This window comes from Cetorhinus maximus, chromosome 1, assembly GCF_964194155.1.
Source record: "Cetorhinus maximus chromosome 1, sCetMax3.hap1.1, whole genome shotgun sequence".
NCBI classification, from domain to species: domain Eukaryota; kingdom Metazoa; phylum Chordata; class Chondrichthyes; order Lamniformes; family Cetorhinidae; genus Cetorhinus; species Cetorhinus maximus.
In genome coordinates, this window is record NC_135879.1 from 190,176,942 (window position 1) to 190,198,190 (window position 21,249).

A 21,249-nucleotide genomic window follows, 5' to 3' on the forward strand; every position below is an offset into this window, starting at 1 on the left:
TAAAATGGGGACTGAATTGCATTTACACATCCTGTTCCAATCATCCCCATCCTCTAATCCCATTTCACTTGAAGACTACACTGGATTCCTCATGTGCAACACCATAGGAGATAACAAGTATATTTTTAAAAAAGTTAAAAATTATATTCCATAAGTGAACTGCATCAATATCAAAACTCAACCAATTTGTGATCACAAATCCAATACCACAGTTCATTGGGAAAAATGTCTAAAAACTTAATTCATCGTACCGTTAATTATGAATTTGTTCAATCATTTGAAATTAGAGCTATCATAAAGTAAGTTTAAAATGTTAATCAAAAAGGCAAACACATTTTTAAGGTTTTATTAGTACCTGTTTTTGCAGAATCAAACTTTTAAGCAACTTTAAGATTCAGAAATGTTTCTGATGTTTGAAGTTTTGTGAAACATTACAATACAGAACAATGCAACATCTGTTCTAAAATTAAAAGAAAAATAATCTGTTGCTGTTAATATTGAAGATTAATATTAAAGAAACACTCCAGAACTACAGCAGTGAGGAAGACATAATGTAACATTCAACAACAGTGTAAATGAAACAAGTGCAGCGGCAACAAGACAATTTAAAGAAAGTGCTTAAGTAGATGAGAATTTCACCTCACGCTGCAATTCTTTTAAGAGTCTATGAATAGATTTCCTATAAGGGAACCTATGTGAAACAGACCCATACAGGGATGGAGCGTAGATCAATGCTGGGTTTGCTTTTTTTCTTGTTTGTCTGTTAGGATTGAGGGTTTTGCCCTCCCATTGTGTTTTCTAAACAAAATGCATAGGTGGTAACGCTACCCAGCCAATGACAGATGATAGACTAGCCCAGTCTAATAATTCCTATTGCACTATAGGTTACTTAATTCAAATACAATTTTACAATAGCCTACAGTCCAGTAAATGTAGCCTTTGACAGAGGACATAAAGCAGCTTTAACCTGGAATATTATCCAGCTTTTCCACATACCTAACCAAACTCCTGTGCAAGAGTGGAAGATGCACTTTTTTTATACTATTATTGGATGGGGGAGCGAAGGAGAGAAAAGTAAAACATAAATGGTTTCAATTGATCTCTTACATGGCCACAGTTTAAGAAAGAAGGGTAAAGGGTACTTCAGCCACATTATAATAGCCTTGTTTGATCACTGAATGAGTCAACCAAGTCAAAATATTAAGACTGCTACCATAGTAATCTTGTACTTAGTTGGTCTTCATCTTAGACTTCCTTATAAAGCAAGAGATGTTTCTTGAATGATGGATTGCTCTCCCCACACTGCCCAGGCCCACCCCCCACCCCCCCACCACACCCCACACACACAGAAAAGTCCAAAAGGAAAGAAATATACAGCCATGCTTGTATAAACAGAGCTGGAAACTGAATCGTACGTGGGATGATTTTTCCCTCTCTGTTCTCTCAATCAGACTGAGATGGAACAAGGGTTGCCTTCAGCTGGCTAGTGCACGGGTCATTAAGTCTTCCAGAGCTTTCTCCTGGTCATTGTTATGAAAAACAAGAACTTCCTTAATATCGCCTCGTTCAAAGCCCATTTCTCTGAATTTAGACATGAGGTTAAGAAACTCCAGAGTCTGAAAGAGAAAATACAAGACAAGTAAACAGGGCTCTAATGACTTTCACTTCAGAAAATTAACAGTGATAGACTGTAGATCAATGCTGTGTTTGCTTTTTTGTTTATCTGTTAGGATTGAATGTTTTGAACTCCCATTGTGTTTTCTAAACAAAATGCATAGGTGGTAACACTACCTAGCCAGACAGATGATAGAATAGCCCAGCCTAATAATTCCAATTGCACTTTCACAGATTATACAAAAAAAAATCAATGAGGTGAAGAATGTGCTCTGTTTTATATTTAGAAAGAGCTCAGTATCATCTTAAGCAACTTTTTCCCTGTGATCCATACATATTCTCTGAATGAACATTAAGATGCTACTAACAAAAAAGTAACATGCTACATTGAGTATCTCTACGCTACACACCATTAATGGCTCAGGGCAGGTGACCTATCCCTTGGTTTATACACATTCAATGTTGCTCTGAAACTGACTGACAGTTTAAATTAAACTCAATCTTTCAGGTTGCAAAAACTGCAGAGGGGAGACTAGAGCTTGAAACATCGATACAAATTCTTCAATGAGTTTTTTTATTTTCTCGTCTCCCCCCCTCCTTAACCAAATCTCTTCATTACAACAACTTACAAATATATAGCACCTAAAACATAGTAAAATGTCCCAAGGCACTTCACAAGAGCATTATCAAACAAAATTGACACTGAGCCAAAGAAGCAGATATTAGGTTCAACGATCAAAAGCTTGATCAAATTGGTAGTTTTTAAGAAGAATCTTAAAAGGAAATTTTATGAAGGAAATTTCAGAGCTTAGGGTCCAGACAGCTGAAGGCACGGCCACCAACACTAATAATTAAAATTGAACGTGTTCAAAAGAATCAGAAAAGTGCAGAAATCTCTTGCGTGTTGGAGGAGGTTACAGAGAGGGAGTGACATGGCGATGGGGGGATTTGAAAACAAGGGTGAAAACATTAAGACTGAGGTGCTGCTAGATCGGAACAAATCACCGAGATCAGCAAGCACAGGGGTGATGGGTGGATGGGTCTTGGTGCAAGTTAGGATACAGGTAGTAGATGAGGCCAAGTTTATAGAGGATACAAGGTAGTCTGGCCAAGAGAAAAATCATCAAGACCATCCTGGTCAAAGTCACCGATGAAATTCATTGTAATACTAGTCCTCCCAGGCATTCAGATACAACTGATCACACCACCCTCCTTCAGCACTTTTACTCTAATGCTGTTTCTTGCAAGAAAGAAGTTATTCTGTTTGGCCTTCACCCACCCCTACCCAATGGACACCTATTCAAGCTCAATCTTGATGGTACATAACCTCAGCATCCCGTTCAATATTAAGATAAGCTTCAAAGTCTACATATAGTCGACCTCCAGGCAACATCCACTCCTTTCTGACTCCCACTGCTGCTGTAATTCACATCAACACCTTGGTCATCTCTGGACTTGATCTTCCTAAAACCTTCATGTTGGCTTCCTGAGCTTCATTTTATGTCATCTCAAGTCACCCACACCACCACCTAAGCTGTATCCTAGCCCATCCAAAATCCTGCTCACTTAGTGCTACTCACCTTCAGCATACTGATTCCAAAAACTTTGTCCTGGACCTTCAAGTGTATCTAAAGGCTCATCCATCCCCCTTTTGCAACCTCAGCAACATCAACAACTTTCATTTATATAGCAGCTTTAATGTAGTAATGTGTCATGAAACTTCACAAAATCTGCGCTCTCCTCGCTCGCTCTCTCTCTCTCTCACACACACCACCCCTTCACCCCAAGGCGCCCTCTTCCCCCTCGCTCCGAGGCACCCTCTTCCCCCTCGCCCTGAGGCACCCTCTTCCCCCTCGCTCTGCGGGTTGTGAGTTGTACATGTCTGCAGTAAAAGTATTATGTGTTGCACAGAATTATAAATTACATGAACATCTGCTTACTCAATTGTATTTTTCAGTCAGTTGTTAATAGGGAATCAAAGGCAAATGTGCAAGTATTGCAAAGTAAAATAAATCAGAAATAGATAACATGCTTGGATACATTTCATTTGGATGAATACTATAGTATTTTCTTACATATCTTATATGTATATAAATCTAAATAGTGGTTCATATTACTGCATTATGCTGACAGACTCAATGACAAACAGATTAAGATCAATTGCTTCTGAGCTGTAGGCAACATTGGCAAGCAATATTTATCATGTTCCCCCAATGCCCTGTCAGCATTGAGTCAGCCAGGTATCAGACTTGGGTCACATGCAGATCAGGCCAAAGAGGGAGGGCAGGTTCCCTTTCATGATCATTTCTCCGATGTCATTCCATAAATTATCACAACTGTTGAATTCAGTTTTACAGCTTGCCATGATGGGAGTAAACTCTCAGTCTCTGAATGACAAGTCCAGTCGCATAACTATTAGGCTACTATGCCAATTTATAACCAAATAATCTACATGCACTTCATCCTAGGTTTCTCTTCATATAATGCAGATAAATTCAATATTGAAAGTGGAAGATCGAGCACATAAGTGTTCATGTAATACTTGACTCACCTTTGGCTCTGAACACTGATACATTTCCAGGCCTTCCTCTACGAGTGCTGGTTCAAAGCCCTGTTCACAGAGTCGTCCATGGACAAACAAGTAATCAAGCACCTGAAATGTTTAAATATAGGTTTCAGGAACACTAATCAAACTGACTTTCTCTTGAGAATCCCTCCACAATAACATGGTAGAAAGTTTTGCTTTCTTATAGGGGCTGAAATGTGTTGGTTATAATACAAGAGCAGAAGTTGTGCATCAGGGACAGAAAAATAGATTTACTGACATTTTTAACATTCAAAATTGTCTTTTTCATTCTTTATTTGGTAATTACCATATCCTCTACATAACAAAGCATTCTAAAAGGAGGCAACCATTAAAAGACTCACAAAGCTGAACTTCTTTTCAATGGAGAAAGATTTTTAAAATATTAAAGAGCATGAATAACAGATTCAGTGATAAATGCACTTAAGTGCATTTACAAGGATAATTACAGATAGACATAGATTCTCCAGAAATGGAGAATAGGTATATCAAATTAGTTTGTTTCTGATTTACTGATACCTTGCCAGAGTAGAATGGTGTCCTTGTAATAATTGGCAATGCCTCACAAATCTCCATAATCTCTAGCTTTCTGCAATAAATATGGTCTATCCCCGAGGCTTTATTGTCTGAGAGCCTTTTTGAGCCAATATAGGATTTCCAGCTCAATCATATCAAAGTCAACAATTTTACCTGTAATATACTTCTGGGAAATTATGTTGGTTGCATTATTCTTGTGAACAGTTGGGAGTAGTCATTCAGACAGTTCACTATCCTTTGTTCATCTTCTGTTTTGAACCAGTTTACATGCTTTATGGTTTTCACCACTTCGCTAAATGGCCTTTACTACTGAAATACTCAAAGAATTTCTCACCATTATATCATGCGTCCACAGCTAGCTTTTTTTCTAGGAATCTCTGCCTCTGACCACCTTATTAATGGCCCGGATATTTTCATGAGAGAAGAGACAGCGCTTGGCATTGACTTCGACAAGAAAGCTGCCAACAAGGACCTAGCAATCTCTGTGGCATGGATTTCACTTTTCCCAACATCAATTTCATTCTCCGCTATCCAGCAATAGTAAAGACATCAAAAAAGCAAAGCAGCCAATGACAATGAGAAACTCTCTCAAACAGCAAATCGGTAAGGAGCAAGCAGATTTTAATAATTCACTTTTTATGCTTTTACAGAAAGACAAAGAAAGATTAGGATGTGCACGAGATCAAAGTAGAAGCTGAAATATCAAACAAACTTTTAACAAAATATTTTTTATTATTTTAAAAATCAATGGAATTTATGAAATGGAGAAAACTGACTTTTCCTCAAATAAAAAGTTTTTCGGGGTCAGAGGTTTTCAGTAGTAATTATGACTTTAGTACACCATTAAAAGCCCAGTTACACTTCATTCAACAAGGCTTAACTTTCTCAAAGGTTTTCTAGTGGCAAGAGAGTATAAAAAGTGAAAGTCCACATCAATTCAGTGATTTCTTATTGATTTTCATCTGCAAGGATTTCAACAGCACACCCCTGTGGAGGAGCAGGGAATAACAGACAGCAACTTCTGAATTTCCGCATTTAACCATGCCTCAGCACTCAGCAGCCCCTGTGGTCGCCTCTGATCTGTGTCCAGGATCAGTGGGCCTGGCTCTATACCGCATCTGCACCCTGGAACAAAAATTGCGCATTGAGGACAATTTTTCTGGAGGCAGGTGCACCAAGCAGGGAAATTTCCTGACTCAAGTTACCTACCTCCAGGATGAAAATCCAGCACTACAAGTCTATTTAATCTAACATCTGCTGTGGGGAAGCTACTCGAATCTTTAATTAAGCACTTGAGACATTTGAACTGCTTAGAGAGAGCCAACATGGATTTGTAAAGGGTAGACCATGACTAACAAAGCTATTTAATATTCTGAGGAAGTAACTATAGTAGATGGGCAATGTCTGTGGATATAGTTTATATCGACGTCCAGAAGGCATTAAATACGATTCCACATAAAAGAACAATAGCTAAAATTCATGTTGATGGAATTGAAGGCAAATTATTGACCTGGTTAGGAGGTAGATGACAGGAATTATGAATTAATGGGTATGCATTTGAACTGGAAGGAAGTAACTACTGGTCTCCCACAAGGTTTTTTGCTGGGGCCTCAACTATCCGTTAAATTTATTGATGATTTAGAAAAAATAATAGTCATAGATCCAAGTTTACCAGTCAGACAAAGATTGGTGACATAGTAAGTAGGGTAGATGGGAGCATATAATTACAAAAAAAAATTGATAAATTAAGTGTGGTCAAAACTGTGGGAGATGGTTTTCAACACATTTAAGTGTGAAGTCATCCATTTTGGGAAAACAGATCACAGTACTTTTTAAAATGGTGAAAAAGTTAGGAACAGTGGAGGGATAAATATTGGCCAGAACACAAGGGATAACTCCCCTGCTGTTCTTCAAATTAGTGCCATGGAATCTTTTGCATCCACTCAAACAGGTGGATGGAGCCTCAGTTTAACGTTTCATCCAAAGGATGGCACCTCCGACAGTACAATGCTCAATCATGCTGAAGAGTTGAAATATTTCCAAACCATTTCTCATTATTCTGACACTAGAGATCAGTGCCAAGCTGTTTGTTTTACCCATCCCAGGATTTGGGCATTTCCCATGTACCTTGATGATCAGAACTGAGTGCAGTGTTCAAGGTGCAACACTGCACTACACAGCTTCAGCCTCATTTTTCACCTCTACGGATCTGACAATATAGCTCAAGCATCCAGTGCATTTTGTAATGACTGGACATTAGTCTGTGCTTCATCAAACTTACCCAGAACATTTTGAAATGCTGCTGCTGGAATCTGCACATTTAAAGAACTTCTTCAACAGCCAGTACAGTTCTTTACTCCATTATCCTGAGCTTTATTGTAGAAATTTAATAGCATACTTTATACTCAAGTTGACACGAATCTCAGGTTTTTATTTCAGCATAATTTTCTCTGATATGTTTTATATCACTGCTGACTACTTCTGAGAACTAATTTTGGTAAAGCTGATGTGAACATAGCATAGTTTTCACAGTGATTCATTATTAAAACCATTAACAGCATGACTTATACACTAGATAGTATCTTGGTTTGAACAAGCTTGAGATTTTCTTCATTCCTGTAACACCTAATGCACTAATTTTTTAATTTGATGCAAAAAGAATTGCTCAATTGCACTTCAATTTAGCGAAGTTATTCCTGAAATTAGTGATCACAATTCTGCAGCATGTGCAGTAACAGTTTCAAGTGTTTTTTTAATGAAGCTATTCTATTAAATTGCTTTACTTTACTGTTACTTACACTACTTTTGCATTGATTAAAAGCAGTTATGGCAATGCATAGGCACAAACTGCATTGGATAACTCAACAGCAAAGTGAAAAATTTTGGCAAACAGTACAAGACCACAAAGTTTTGGCTGGAATTTTCCAGCCCTCCCAGCCAGCAGGATCTTCCGGTCCCACTGAAATCAATGGACTTCTAAATGGCACGTCGCATCACCGCTCAAAGCCCGCTCACCAGAGGCCCGTCTGTCCCTACCGGAAAATTCCACCCTTTATTGCCCATCCTTAATTGCCCATGAACTGCTTGGTTGCTAAGCCATTTCAGTTCATCACATTGCTGGAGTCACATTTTGGCCGACCATTTAAGGGCAACAGATTTTCTTCCCTATAGAACATTAGTGAAACCAAATGGGTTTTTACAACAAGTACAACAGTTTCATGGTCACCATCACTAATTATAGCTTTCAATTCCAGATTTTATTAATTGGATTTAAATTTAAATTCCACCAGCCATGGTGGGATTTGAACCCATGTCCCCAGAGCATTAGCCTGGGCCTCTGGATTACCAGTGATACCACCACTACGCCACCTTCTCCCCATAATATGACTGATCATCCAACAAAATGATCCTGCAGTCTATGAAAATGTTTTGCAGAATGTATATTTGAATAAAGCACGGGTTTAAAATTTGTACCACATTGAACTTTATTTAATATTACCTGTTCTAGGTTTTCTCCTCGTTTCTGCATGGCTTTTATTACGTTCTCACATGAATATCCCATACTAACTATTGTATTGGCACACTGCCTCTCACTTGGAGTCAATGCTTGTAGTGGATCAAAACATTCTGATCTCTTTGATGCATCTCTGTTGGTTATACTGAATTTTTCTGCAGCAGGTTGGTTTCCAGAATTAACCTATTTAGAAGACAACAGGAAACATAATCTAAATACAAGTTTATATCAGTTTTGCTTTCATCATTTATATCAGTGGTGTTCAGTTATTGAATCCAGAAAATTTCTCAATCTTGCAATAAATTTCTCAAGACATTTTCAAACTTAAAATTTAAGAGGACAGGCATCATTAATCAGATAGCACAGGATAAAAAGCCTCAATTCAGAAAACAATCTGAAGAGGAATTCTTTAGCCGGAGTTAAATCCACAAACAGTAAATCTAATAAATGTTCATATTGCACAAGTGAGATTAAACTTTCCTTAAATAACCTCAGCCTGAAAAGAACATTCTAATTAAATAGGTATTTCTACTTCCCATAATGAACAAAACTGTCAAGTTACCAGCAATTTTAAAACTAGGGTTTTAATGCAGCTGGCAGAAAGAACAGTGCCTAACAATATTGCACTAACGCAATCTTCAACTGTTAAACTTTATATTGTATCAATGAGGCGCTGCTGAACCAGCTTCTGGAATGTTGGTGAGAATTTAATGGTTGAAAAGCTGACAGGGATTAGCTCTTTTAAATCATTATTAAAGCAAGAACAGCAAGTTTATTTTAACTTGAAAGCTAAAGTCAGTTTTGCACCAGATGTTTTTATGCTGCAATCAAAGGAGCATGGACAGGGTGGATAGGGAGCAGCTGTTCCCCTTAGTTGAAGGGTCAGTCACAAGGGGACAGAAGTTCAAGGTGAGAGGCAGGAGGTTTAGGGGGGATGTGAGGAAAAACTTTTTTACCCAGAGGGTGGTGATGGTCTGGAATGCACTGCCTGGCAGGGTGGTGGAGGCGGGTTGCCTCACATCCTTTAAAAAGTACCTGGATGAGCACTTGGCACGTCATAACATTCAAGGCTATGAGCCAAGTGCTGGTAAATGGGGTTAGGTAGGTAGGTCGGTCAGGTGTTTCTCATGTGTTGGTGCAGACTCGATGGACCAATGGGCCTCTTCTGCACTGTGAGATTCTGTGAAAGCACATCCTTGCCAATGCAGTTTTCAGTTGGTTTGGTTAATTGCGCTCCACTGCACTTCTGCCCGTTTTGTACCGTTTTGCATTTTTGTGGAGGCGGCATCCAATACAAATACCAAACAGGCATTCAAGAACAGACATTAGGAGCTGCTGCATAAATAGATTGTTCGACTTGCAACTCTGATCATTTGACTTGCAACTAAAAGTTTTATTCAGTTTAAACCATAATCAAATATTGGAAACAATGTCTACCCAAAATTTTGTTGGTTCATCTATTGCCTTTCTTAAAACATCTGTGACCATTAGATCATGGGTAAACAGTCAAACACATACGAACAACATACAAACATGCGCATTGGAAGGAGTAGACCACTCAGCCCCTTGGGCCTGCTCTGCCATTCAATAAGATCATAGCTGAACAAACTGAAACCTCAACCCCACATTCCTGCCTAACCCCTATAACCTGTCATCACCTTGTTAATCAAGAATCTATCTAGCTCTGCCTTAAAAATATTCAAAGATTCTGCTTCCATCACCTTTTAATAATTTGAGGAACACTGCAGCAACAATAAAAAGTTAAATCTTCAGCCAGACTAAATGATAAGCGAAGATAAGAATAATAAAGCAAGGCTAGACAAAAACTTTTTCCACAGATTAACATGGTAAACCTTTTATTTCCATTGTACGTAGGTGTTAAAAAGTCATGTAAATAGAACCATTGTAAATGAAGAAGCACACAAGTCTGTCGCCAAGCACATGAGTTCTTTGATTTACCTTACATTGCATATTTCACAACAATCCATGCAAACTGATCCAGAGCAGGCATAGTACAAAACTCTTCCATTTATTATTCTGTCAAACCAGTCAGACTTCTAATGTGCATATTCACACATATACATTTGTGTATCTTGCAGGTTAAAAACAAGACAGGATAAGAGTTTCCCATTTCGTACAAAAGCATGCTCTCCAAGTTTGTTCAATTTTAATTCAGATAACACTCTTCCACTAATACCACTGTAACAGTAACTACTTCCAAAACCTCCTGGATGGATACTAAGAACAGATGAAAACTCAAAATTTTATTTATCAAACAGTGGTTCCCAATCCAATTGATTTTTGTCACATCCTAGGGCATTAATTTTAGAAATGGGATTGTTCTATTTTCATATGTTGCTAAACACACTAAAATGTGATCTGAGCTGGCCACTGAAATGCTAAATGTTTTAACAATCTCAGTTTCTAGTGTTCAGAAAAGAATAAATAGTTTAAATGCATGAAACCAAACAATCATAAAACATCAGGATACAATTTGTATAGTTTGATGTGGTTATATAAACAAAAGTAAGAAGGTGAAAAAGGAGCGACAAGGGGGCAGAGAGTAGTGAGCAAAAAAAGTCTACCTAAGTTTCTATAGCCACCCCCCCCACTCAAATGGTTTCATCCTCCTCTCCCTTATTTGTTGCCCTCAGAAGAGCTTTGTTCACATTCAAAATTCAATGTGAGCAAAGAAACTGTCTGCCTTTCTCTCTCCCCGTACTCTTGCCATAGCTTTTAGAAATTAGAATCTTGATCACATAATTATAATCCATTTCCAAATGCCAATAAAACAGAGATGAGATAATTAACTGATTTTAAAATTTCACTAGCGTGGTTTCCATTGAAGCAACATTACCTTGGGAGAAACAATTCTTCTCCCTTTCACCCTTGCTCTCTGACCAGTCTATGTGTCTTCCTCCCTCTTTCTCTCTCTAACCCCTCTTCAGGTCATGGCATCAGATCTCTGGAAAAAATATTAGCTCCAAGTCCAACCTTTTGGGAAAGATTGAGACTTTGAAGTAAGTATTACTGAAAGCCTCGTAACCTCGTAAATAGGGCCCAAGCCATTTGCTCAGCGTACAAGCTTGATGCTGAAATAGGGCGCACCAAAGCAAGATAATGGCTACCCTGATCAGATCATTGCTTGCTGTATATTGTGCAAATTGATGAATGTGCCTAAAACCACATTATTGGTCCTGAAAAGTGACCAGGTTACCTCAGGTTACCCTGGAAGGGTAAGGTATCTCAAAAGTTGGTGCAACAGGTGAAGCTAGCTGTTTCACACTGCTACAATGCAGTAGCAACACAAGTTGTGTTCGCCACCAAGCCATCAAGCCAAAAAGGCGTTCTGTCTATCACATAAACGAGTAATGTGGTACATGAATTTCAGTGTCGGTGTGATGCTAGGCATGTAGGTCCAATCCCAAAGACTGGCGGATCGTATCAAACAACATGCCCCTTCAGTTGCTTGCAACAGGCAAGGTACTGACCGTATCCAATCAGCCTGTGCTTTCAAAACTCAAAACACGACGTACAACATTGGATGCGATTCCGTGATTTGACAACATTTGCTGAACAATCCGGAGTGTGCTAAGAATTACACAGACAACCAATTTAAGATTATCAGTTAGGCTTGCAATGTGGTGCACTTATGCATGCTGGAAGCTACATATATTAATACACAGAGCCCTATTCTTTGCAGACAGAAAGAACACGTACACACATTGCACCCGTTTCAACTAAACAAAATAGGCAACAGCCATTCTCTGGTTCATTCCCCAGGGCAATGCCTTGATCAATCAGAGTCAGCCTACCTGGTTTGAATTTAAACAAAGCTTGGCAGTTAACTGTCTTTCATCAGTTAACTGGTGCATTCGCCATGGCAATCTCCTCTACCAGTCAGAGTCCACTTGACAACCAATCAGTACTCTCTTCTCATGAAGTATAAATTGTTCTTCCCTTTATTCAAGGTCTCTTTATTTAAGGAAGGATGTAAATACGTTGGAAGCAGTTCAGAGAAGGTTTACCATGGAATGGGCGAAAGGTTGAGGAAAGGTATGAGGAAAGGTTGGACAGGCTAGGTGCGTATCTGCTGAAGTTTAGAAGAGTTAAGAAGTGAATTGACTCAAACATATAAGATCTTGAGGGGTCTTGACAGGATGGATGTGGAAAGGATGTTTCCTCTTGTTGGAGAATATAGAACTAGGGGTCACTATTTAAAAATGAGGGGTCGCCCATTCAAGACAGATGAGGAGAATTTTTTTCTGAGGGTCAAGAGTCTTTGGAACTCTCTTCCTGAAAAGGCAGTGGAAGCAGTCTTTGAATATCTTTAAGGCAGAGCTAGATAGATTCTTGATAAGCAAGGGATGAAAGATTGTTGGGGGTAGGTGAGAATGTGGAATTGAGGTTACAATCAGATCAGCCATGATCTTATTGAATGGCAGAGCAGGTTTGAGGGGCCGAGTGACCTACTCCTGCTCCTAATTCATATGTTCTTATGTGCGTTTGTACATTTGGTATTCTTGCGAATTGTCCTGATGAGCATAAGACGAAAAGCTTCGACAACATGTGTCTTTTTTCAGCAATATTGATGAAAACATTGAAGAACACAAAAGTCAGTGCTTAAATTCCCAGGTAAGTTTAATTGTGTTATGAAATGTTTTATTTTGGCTAAACTCTTATTTTAACATTTAAAAACTAAAGAAAAAGATATTCAGAAACAATTTAAGAGAATTCTGAATATTTTTCAGATGATAAAACAATGGTCTATTTCATTGTATGATTCCTTTCATGAACAATTGAATGTTTTAAACATTTCAGAGGACAGTCAACCACATTGCTGGGGTCTGGAGTCACACGTAGGCCAACCAATGATAAGTGATATTAGTGAACCAGATGGGTCTTTATGACAATTGATGATAGTCACCATGATCAGCATTACTGAGGCTAGCTTGAAATTCCAGATTTTATGAATTGAATTTAAATTCCACCAGCTGCTTTAGTGGGATTTGAACCTATGTCCTCAGAGTCTGGCCCACTAGGTTAGTAGTCCAGTGACATTACCACTGCGCCACCGTCTCCCCCCACCAAATGATGAACATTTTACCAAGGTTGTTATATTTATTACAAACATTGCTAGTTGACAATCCCGCATGTGTGTTTTTCTGGTCTAGGTCTGTTTTTTTTTGACAACTTGAATTTATACAGCACCTTTAATAAAGTAAAATGTCCCAAGGTGCTTCACAGCACTGTAATCTCACAAAAAGTGACACCAAGCCAAAGAGCAAGCTTTTAGCTTGATCAAAGATATAGGTTCTAAGGAGCACCTTAAAAGGAGGCAAGAGAGAGATAGATTGGTGGACAGGTTTAGCGAGGGAACACTAGAGTTTAAGGCCTAGATAACTGAAGGCACGTTTCCCAGTGGTGGGCCGAAGGAGACGGAGGATGCACAAGATGCCGAGGTTGGAGGAACAGAGAGTTTTCAGATGGTTGCAGGTCATCTGGAATAAGAGGAAACCTGAGGAATCAGCTAGAGGTTTTCAGAAAATAAGTCAAACTCATGTCCAATATGAGGCACCACGATTAAGTAGTCTAACTATGTCATTTAATAATTGTGAAACCCACTTCCACCCTGCCAAGGGCGTTCCTTTACTAACTGCAGAAGCAATGCACTGTTGTTCCCTCTGTTCATTTTCACAAGTATAATCATTCATTTGGCTCTTCAAAAAGTTGTCCTCCCCATCAAAGGGTCTCTCTAGTATCTTGGCATTCAGCTACTAGGGGAAACCCAAAACAAAACCCAATATGTCTGAACAAAATCCTTTGAGTGACCGAACAGGCTCCCAGATCCAGAAAAGCCACGCAGCTTACTATCTCAGGGATCTCACTTATTAAGCGCTTTCAAAGGGCCCAGGACAGCTTTTACCACGGCCTGAAGCTGTGTTACCTGGAAGACCCATCTGTGGACTTATGGAATGGGGGAAGACAATTCAAAGAAGGCATGAGCAGCAGTCCAGGGCAAAGGATGTTACCATCATACTGGTTGCAAATTTTAACATGCCATCATTATGGATAAATATAGAGTTGCAAATTCTATGTAAATACATGGGTGAGGGCTGCATCACTGAGGCACAACAATTACGGACAGCAAGAAACACCCACCACCATCAAAATTAATATAGATTTGCACAGTAGGACGTTAGAAGGAGATGATGGGACAAAAGTTCACTCGAGTCACTGATTCTGACTTTCTGGTGCAATGCACTAGAAGTTTCTGCTGAGTGCAGGAATGCTATTTTCTGCTGACAAGCAACAGGCAGTGGGAGTGAACTGATTCAGTCAACTTAAATTTCACGGCAGTGATTGTACAATCTAGGTCTTCTATACAACAGTATACAATAAACATATGTTCACACAAGCTACCTGAACAAACATATGAATTAGTTTGAGGAATCTGCAAGCAAAATTTAAGCAATTAATTTGAAAACAACATCTTACCAGCTTTGCTGCATTGTGAGATAAGTTCTCTGTTCCAGCTGTTGACATAACCGGTGAAACATCTGACCTCGAAGAAGACAACACTGCTGTGCTGTTATCAATCCCAAGCTCAAAACTTGAAGAGGAACATATGGATGCAACAGAGAAGTTATGTCCATTAAAACTATTAGCTTTGTACTGCTCACAGTTCTTTATTGAACTAAACAAAGTGCCATTGGGTAGGCTTGTGCTGTGGAAAGTACCAGTGAGTTTAGTAGTCTTTTGCTCACTCTCATCAGAATCCAGTTTAGGAAAAGACAGAGATTTGATATTGCTGACAGTTGAAGCAGAAGGGAGAGATACTTTGGCAGAGAAGGGCACTTTTTCACAGTTCTCCAACTGTGGCAAATTTATGAGGCCATTTGGCTTGTGAAGAGATTTGAAGTCTGAGGTAGCCTCCTCAGTTGAGGCCTGTATTTCTGGGCTTGGTGATGCATCTGTGGATCCCACAATATGCACATCCAGGCCATTATCCAATTGTGGAATAATCATTGGTCGTGAACTCGCCTGAACTTCAAGAATGTTTTTGAGTTCCTCCTTATCATTTAGCGTTTTCAACTCCAGTTTATCAAAAGGATCCTCCTCACTTTCAAAGTCTGCAAGATTGAATTTAGTTGTGAAAGGGGGACTTGGGTCTTTTTGTGTTACAGTTTTGCTATTAGCTGGCATTGGGGTTAAAATATTGTTGTGCCTTAGACTGGCAAGTATAGGGTTAATGGTCAGTGGAAATGCTGAAGAATGTAGTCCATCAGTGTGTTGGATTCCACCTTTTCTCTTTAAGAATGCCTCCGATTCAGCAGTCACCGAAGAAGCTTCCCTGTTTAAACTGGCTGCCTCTTGTGCAGCTTTAATTTGTTTTATTTCTTCGGCCCATTTTATCGTCCTCTTCTCGAAAGAGAAATCATACTAGTAAAAAAAGAAACATCACATTTTACTATTAAAAACTAAAGAATAATTTGAAAGGAATGCAGCTAACAAGCTTTTCATTAATCTACCTAAGAAAATTCCAAATGTTTAACAAAACCATTATATAGGAAAAGTAGATGAACCATTATGAATGTAAAAGAGGAGAATTATTTTCAATAAATTAGCAGTTCAGAATTCTACTAATAAAACACAAAAACTCAAATTTTTGAAGTTACTTAACTTTTTAAGACATGGGGAATTTTCCTTATATAAAATGCCAATGAGGATGGTAATGCCCAGACTTCTTACTATCCAACATTAGCTGAGTTGGCTAGATGACTAGAATGTGGTGAAGAATGATGCCTACAGCATGGGTTCAATCCCCATACCAGTTGTGGTAAATCATGAAGGCCTGCCTCCATGCCTTGCCCCACGCTTGATGCAGAGTGGTGCCACTCAAGCTATATAACCAATTGTCTCTCTCTAATGGAGAGAGATTCCTGTGATCCTTCATGAACTACAGCTAATTACCACACTGAAATCAGACTGCAATCATATTTCAACTCTTTATAAGGTGGCCTCGCAGATACAATTATATCACCTAGTCTGCAGTCCAACATGGCAAGGTCAAATCAGATCTTCAACTGGGATAAACAAAGAAGCTTTCACACAAGTGCATGTTATGTCTCACATTGTCAGGGGTGGAGAGCAGGATAGAAAGTTTAAGAATAGTTTCGGTCAGGTGTCTTGATAATACATTTTAAAACGCAGTGATATGAAATGAAGGACATGGCTTATGTCCACAATTTCCCACACGGTGAGTTCAGGTCACCAGGGATACTTGCTGACCAGAGCAGAATGGAAGCACTTTCCAACAAAAACTGAGGCAGAATTGGATGAAATAAAATAACAAAAGGATGAAAATTATCCACACATACATTCTAGTGGTTATGGAATAGACAATGACCTAAGTGGTCAGTTTATCCTTTCATTAAGGGAAAGCTAAGTAGTACAATGCCACAATCCTCCCTCTTTCCAAGAAGATCAACTTATAATAAGAACAGAAAATTCTGGAAATACCCGACAGGTCTGGCAGGATCTGTGGAGCAAGAAACAGAGTTAACATTTTCAGTCAATGACCTTTCATTAGAACTGGAAAAATTAGAGGGTAATACATTTTGGGAGTGAACAAAAGGGAAGGTTTGCAATAGGGTGCAAGGCAAGAGAGATCAGCTGACAAAGGGGATAATGGTGCAAGGCAAAAGAAGATGGAATGGAACAAGGAAATAAATAAAATATGAATTCGGAGGAGGCATAAATTGGGATCACAGGATCATTGACAATGGCTGCCATCTGGAAAAAAAAATGCAGTGGGGGATCACGATATGAAATAACTCAACGTTGCAAAGTACTTAATCAAAAGATGAGATGCTGTTCCTTGAGCTTACACTGAACTGCATTGGAACATTATAAGAGACCAAGGACAGAGAGGTCAGAGTGAGCATTGGGCGTAGAATTAAAATCCTAGAAGTGGCAGTGAATGCTAATATAAATTGTTTAAGTTATAAGTAGTGCCTGTAATATAAATAATGCCCAAGGAACTCTACTGAGTGAGGAAGGGAATGTATGCTAAGGCATGAAGAATGGATTAAGAGTTCAAAGTGCAGTGAGAAGTGGAAGTGAAAAAAGGTTTGGAAGCGAAAAAAGGTTTGGAAGCAAATAACCAGGGAAAGCTTTGGAATGTTTTATTAAATTAAAATTGCTGCAAGTTGTTCACATTACACTTGTCTACTTCTGAATTTTGAACTGTTTAATCCACCTTTTCTGATAGTTTGAACAAAATGACTGTACTACATCATCAAGCTATTTTCACTTCTTTTCTGTTTAAGATTAATTCCTAGATTATTCACCTCTTAAGATGCTTGACCTATACTTGGATCTCTAGCCAAATCATTGACTTATCCCTTTCAGGTGGTGACAGATACGATGTGAACATCCTGCTCAAAGATATATCATCCCAGTAGTTGTTAGGTTCTGGGTTTCCATACTATGAAGCAAATTCCCAACCAGGTAACAATCTAAAGTGCTTTATAATAAAAAGGGACTAATAGAGCTCAGCAAGCTTTTCTAGATAGGTTCTTGATTGGTAAGGGGATCAAAGGTTACGGGGAGAAGGTGGGAGAATGGGGTTGAGAAACTTATCATCCATGATTGAATGGTGGAGCAGACTTGATGGGCCGAATGGCCTAATTTCTGCTCCTATGTCTTATGGTCTTATATTCAAGGATTGATGTTAAATAAGATAACATCCACTTATATCATGAATGCTATCATAGATTTTGGTGGCTGGCCTTCACAAACTGAATACATGGCTAACCCACATAGGTTGCAATTTGAAAATCACAATAATTTGAATTCATACAGCACTTGCAACATAGAAAACTTCCCAAGGTGCTTCACAGAGGCACATGGGGTGAACAAAAGCTTGGTTACGACTAGGTTTTAAGCATAGGCCTTAAAGAAAGAGACTCCACTAATATCCCCATCCTCAATGAGAGGGAGCCCAGCACGTCAGTGCAAAAGATAAGGCTGAAACACTTTCTACAATCTTCAGCCAGAAATGCCGAGTGGATGATCCAGAGGTCCCGAGCATCACAGGTGCCAATGTTCAGCCAATTCAATTCACTCCACGTCATATCAAGAAACAACTGAAGACACTGGATACTACAAAGGCTATGGGCCCTGACAAATATTCCAGCAACAGTACTGAAGACTCGTGCTCCAGAACTTGCCGTGCCCCTAGCCAAGCTCTTCCAGTACAGCTGCAATACTGACATCTACCCAGTAATGTGGAAAATTGCCCAGGTTTGTCCTGTACACAAAAAGTAGGACAAATCCAACCTGGCCAATTACCCAATCAGTCCATCCTCCATCATCAGTAAAGTGATGGAAGGGATCATCAACAGTGCTATCAAGCAGCAATAACCTGCTCACCGACGCTCAGTTTGGGTTCCACCAGGCCACTCAGCTCCTGACCTCATTACAGCCTTGGTTCAAGCATGGACAAAAGAGCTGAACTCCAGAGGTGAGGCAAAAGTGACTGCTCTTGACATTAAGGCCACATTTGACCGAGTGTGGCATCAAGGAGCCCTAACTTAACTAGAGTCAATAGGAGTCAGGGGGAAATTCTCTGCTGGTTGGAGTCATACCTAGCACAAAAGGAAAACTGTTGTGGTTGTTGGAGGTCAGTCATCTCAGCTCTATGATATCACTGCAGGAGTTCCTCAGGGTAGTGTCCCAGGCCCAACCATCTTCAGGTCAGAAGTGGGGATGTTCGCTGATGATTGCACAATGTTCAGCACCCTTTGCAGCTCCTCAGATACTGAAACAGTCCATGTCTAAATGCAGCAAGACCTGGACAACATCCAGGCTTGGGCTGACAAGTGACAAGTAGCATTTGCGCTATACAAGTGCCAGGCAATGACCATCACCAACAAGAGAGAATCTAACCATTGCCCTTTGACATTCAATGACATCACTATCTTTGAATCCCCCACTATCAACATCCTGGGTCGGGGGGGGGGGGGGGGGGGGGGGGGGGTTACCATTGACCAGAAACTGAACCGGACTAGCCATATAAATACTTTGGCTATAAGAGGTCAGAGGCTAGGAATCCTGTGGCAAGTAACTCACCTCCTGATTCCCAAAACCTGTCTACAATCTACAAGGCACAGGTCAGGAGTGTGATGGAATACTGTCCCCTTGCCTGGATGTGTGCAGCTCCAACAATTTTCAAGAAGCTTGACACCATCCAGGACAAAGGAGCCCGATTGATTGGCACCCCATCCACAAACATTCACTCACTCCACCACCGAGGCTCAGTAGCAGCGGAGTGTACCATCTGCAAGATGCACTGCAGAAACTCAGCAAGGCTCCTTAGGCAGCACTTTCCAAACTCACGACTGTTACCATCTAGAAAGACAAGGGCAGCAGAAACATGGGAGCACCACCACCTGGAAGTTCCCCTCCAAGCCACTCACCATCCTGACTTGGAAATATATTGCCATTCCTTCACTGTCGCTGGGTCAAAATCCTGAAACTTCCTCCCTAACAGCACTGTCGGTGTACTTACAGCATATAGAGTGCAACGGTTCAAGAAGGCAGCTCATCACCACCTTCTCAAGAGCAATTAGGGATGGGCAATAAATGCTGACCGAGCCAGCGAAGCCCACATCCTTTGAATGAATAAAAAAAAAGTATGTCGAGATGGAGTGGCTTAAGAAGGGAATTTCACAGTATGGGTCTAGATGGATGAAGACACTTCTGCCAATAGTAGGATGAAGAAAATGAAGTAGGCACAAAAGTCCAGAATCAGATGATCGGCTTGTTTGGGGACAGTGTGTGCAGGACTGGAAGGTGTTAGGGAGGGATGAGGTCATGAAGAGATTTAAACAGGAGGATCAGCACATCATCCAGCGTGAGTAATGACTTAAGGAACTTGGTGCCGATAGGATCAGGCAGCAGGGTTTTGAATAAGTTAACGTTATCAAAAGTGAAAGATGCAAGGCCAGACAGGGGAGCACTGGAATAGTTACGTAAAATGTGACAAAGATGTGAATGAGTTTCAGTAACAGATGGGCTGAAGCAGGGAAGAGGAAGATGATGTTACAGAGATGGAAGTAGGTGGTCTTTGCGATGAACAAGATATTGAATCAGAAGCTCAGCTCAGGGTCAAAGATGACACCAAAATTGTGAACAGATGGTTCAACCTGAGACAGCAGCTGGGAAGAAGGATGCAATCATTGGTGAGGGTACAAAGTTTGTGGTGGGGTCAAAGGTGGTGGCTTCAGACTTTGTAATGTTTTACTGAAGAAAACTGTGGCCCATCCTAGACTGGATAATGCACAGTCCAACAACACAGAGACATCGAAAGGGCCTTACGAGGTGGTGAAGCATTAGAAGAGTATTGTCACCATACATAATGAACCTAGTCCCATGTCTTCAGATTATGTTGCCAAAGGAAAACATGTAGATGAGAAAGAGGAGGGGGACAGGAACAGATCCTTGGGGGCTCCAGAGGTAGAGTGGAAAGGAAACGGACTGTTGGAAATGTTCAAGCCTCGACAGAATAGGAAAGCAACACCCACTGTCACATTGACAACAGAAGAGCAGCAATGGACAAGACAGACCAGAACGATAGTGCAGTATGGTTACAGTCATAAAGCATATCATTTGTAAATTTGAAAGGGCAGTGCCACAGGCAGAAACCTGATTGAAGAGATTTAAGCATGGATTTGCAGGAAAGATGTACATAGTTTTGGAAGTTAAGTACACATTCAAGGTTTTGAGAGAAAAGGAAGTTTTCAGATTGGTCAGTAACTTGCAAGGACAGAGGGGTCAAAAGTGGGATTTTTCAGGAGGGCGGTAATGACTATATTTTTTAAAAGAGAGGAAAATGTATCTGAGGAGGGGGAGGTATTTACATTGTCAGCATGAAAGCCAAGACAGGCAACTTGGTGGTTAGCAGTTTAGTAGGAATGGGGTCAAGGGAGCAGGA

General features: G+C 39.9%; 1 protein-coding gene across 5 annotated transcripts in view; it reads right to left on the reverse strand.

Moving 5' to 3' along the window:
• Positions 1 to 330: 330 nt before the first annotated feature.
• The window catches only part of ubap1 (ubiquitin associated protein 1), a 51,802-nt gene continuing 30,883 nt past the window's right edge, over positions 331 to 21,249 (reverse strand). For 4 of the 5 annotated variants that reach the window (XM_078551274.1, XM_078551260.1, XM_078551257.1 and 1 more), the window contains 4 exons: positions 14,748 to 15,692; positions 8,235 to 8,432; positions 4,166 to 4,267; positions 331 to 1,616 (listed from right to left, as the gene is read on the reverse strand). In XM_078551274.1, the coding sequence (XP_078407400.1) occupies positions 1,476 to 1,616; positions 4,166 to 4,267; positions 8,235 to 8,432; positions 14,748 to 15,692 (1,386 nt within the window). In that variant the 3' untranslated portion in view covers positions 331 to 1,475. The remainder of the gene's footprint in view (positions 1,617 to 4,165; positions 4,268 to 8,234; positions 8,433 to 14,747; positions 15,693 to 21,249) is intronic. The other variant, XM_078551282.1, reaches the window with a different exon arrangement.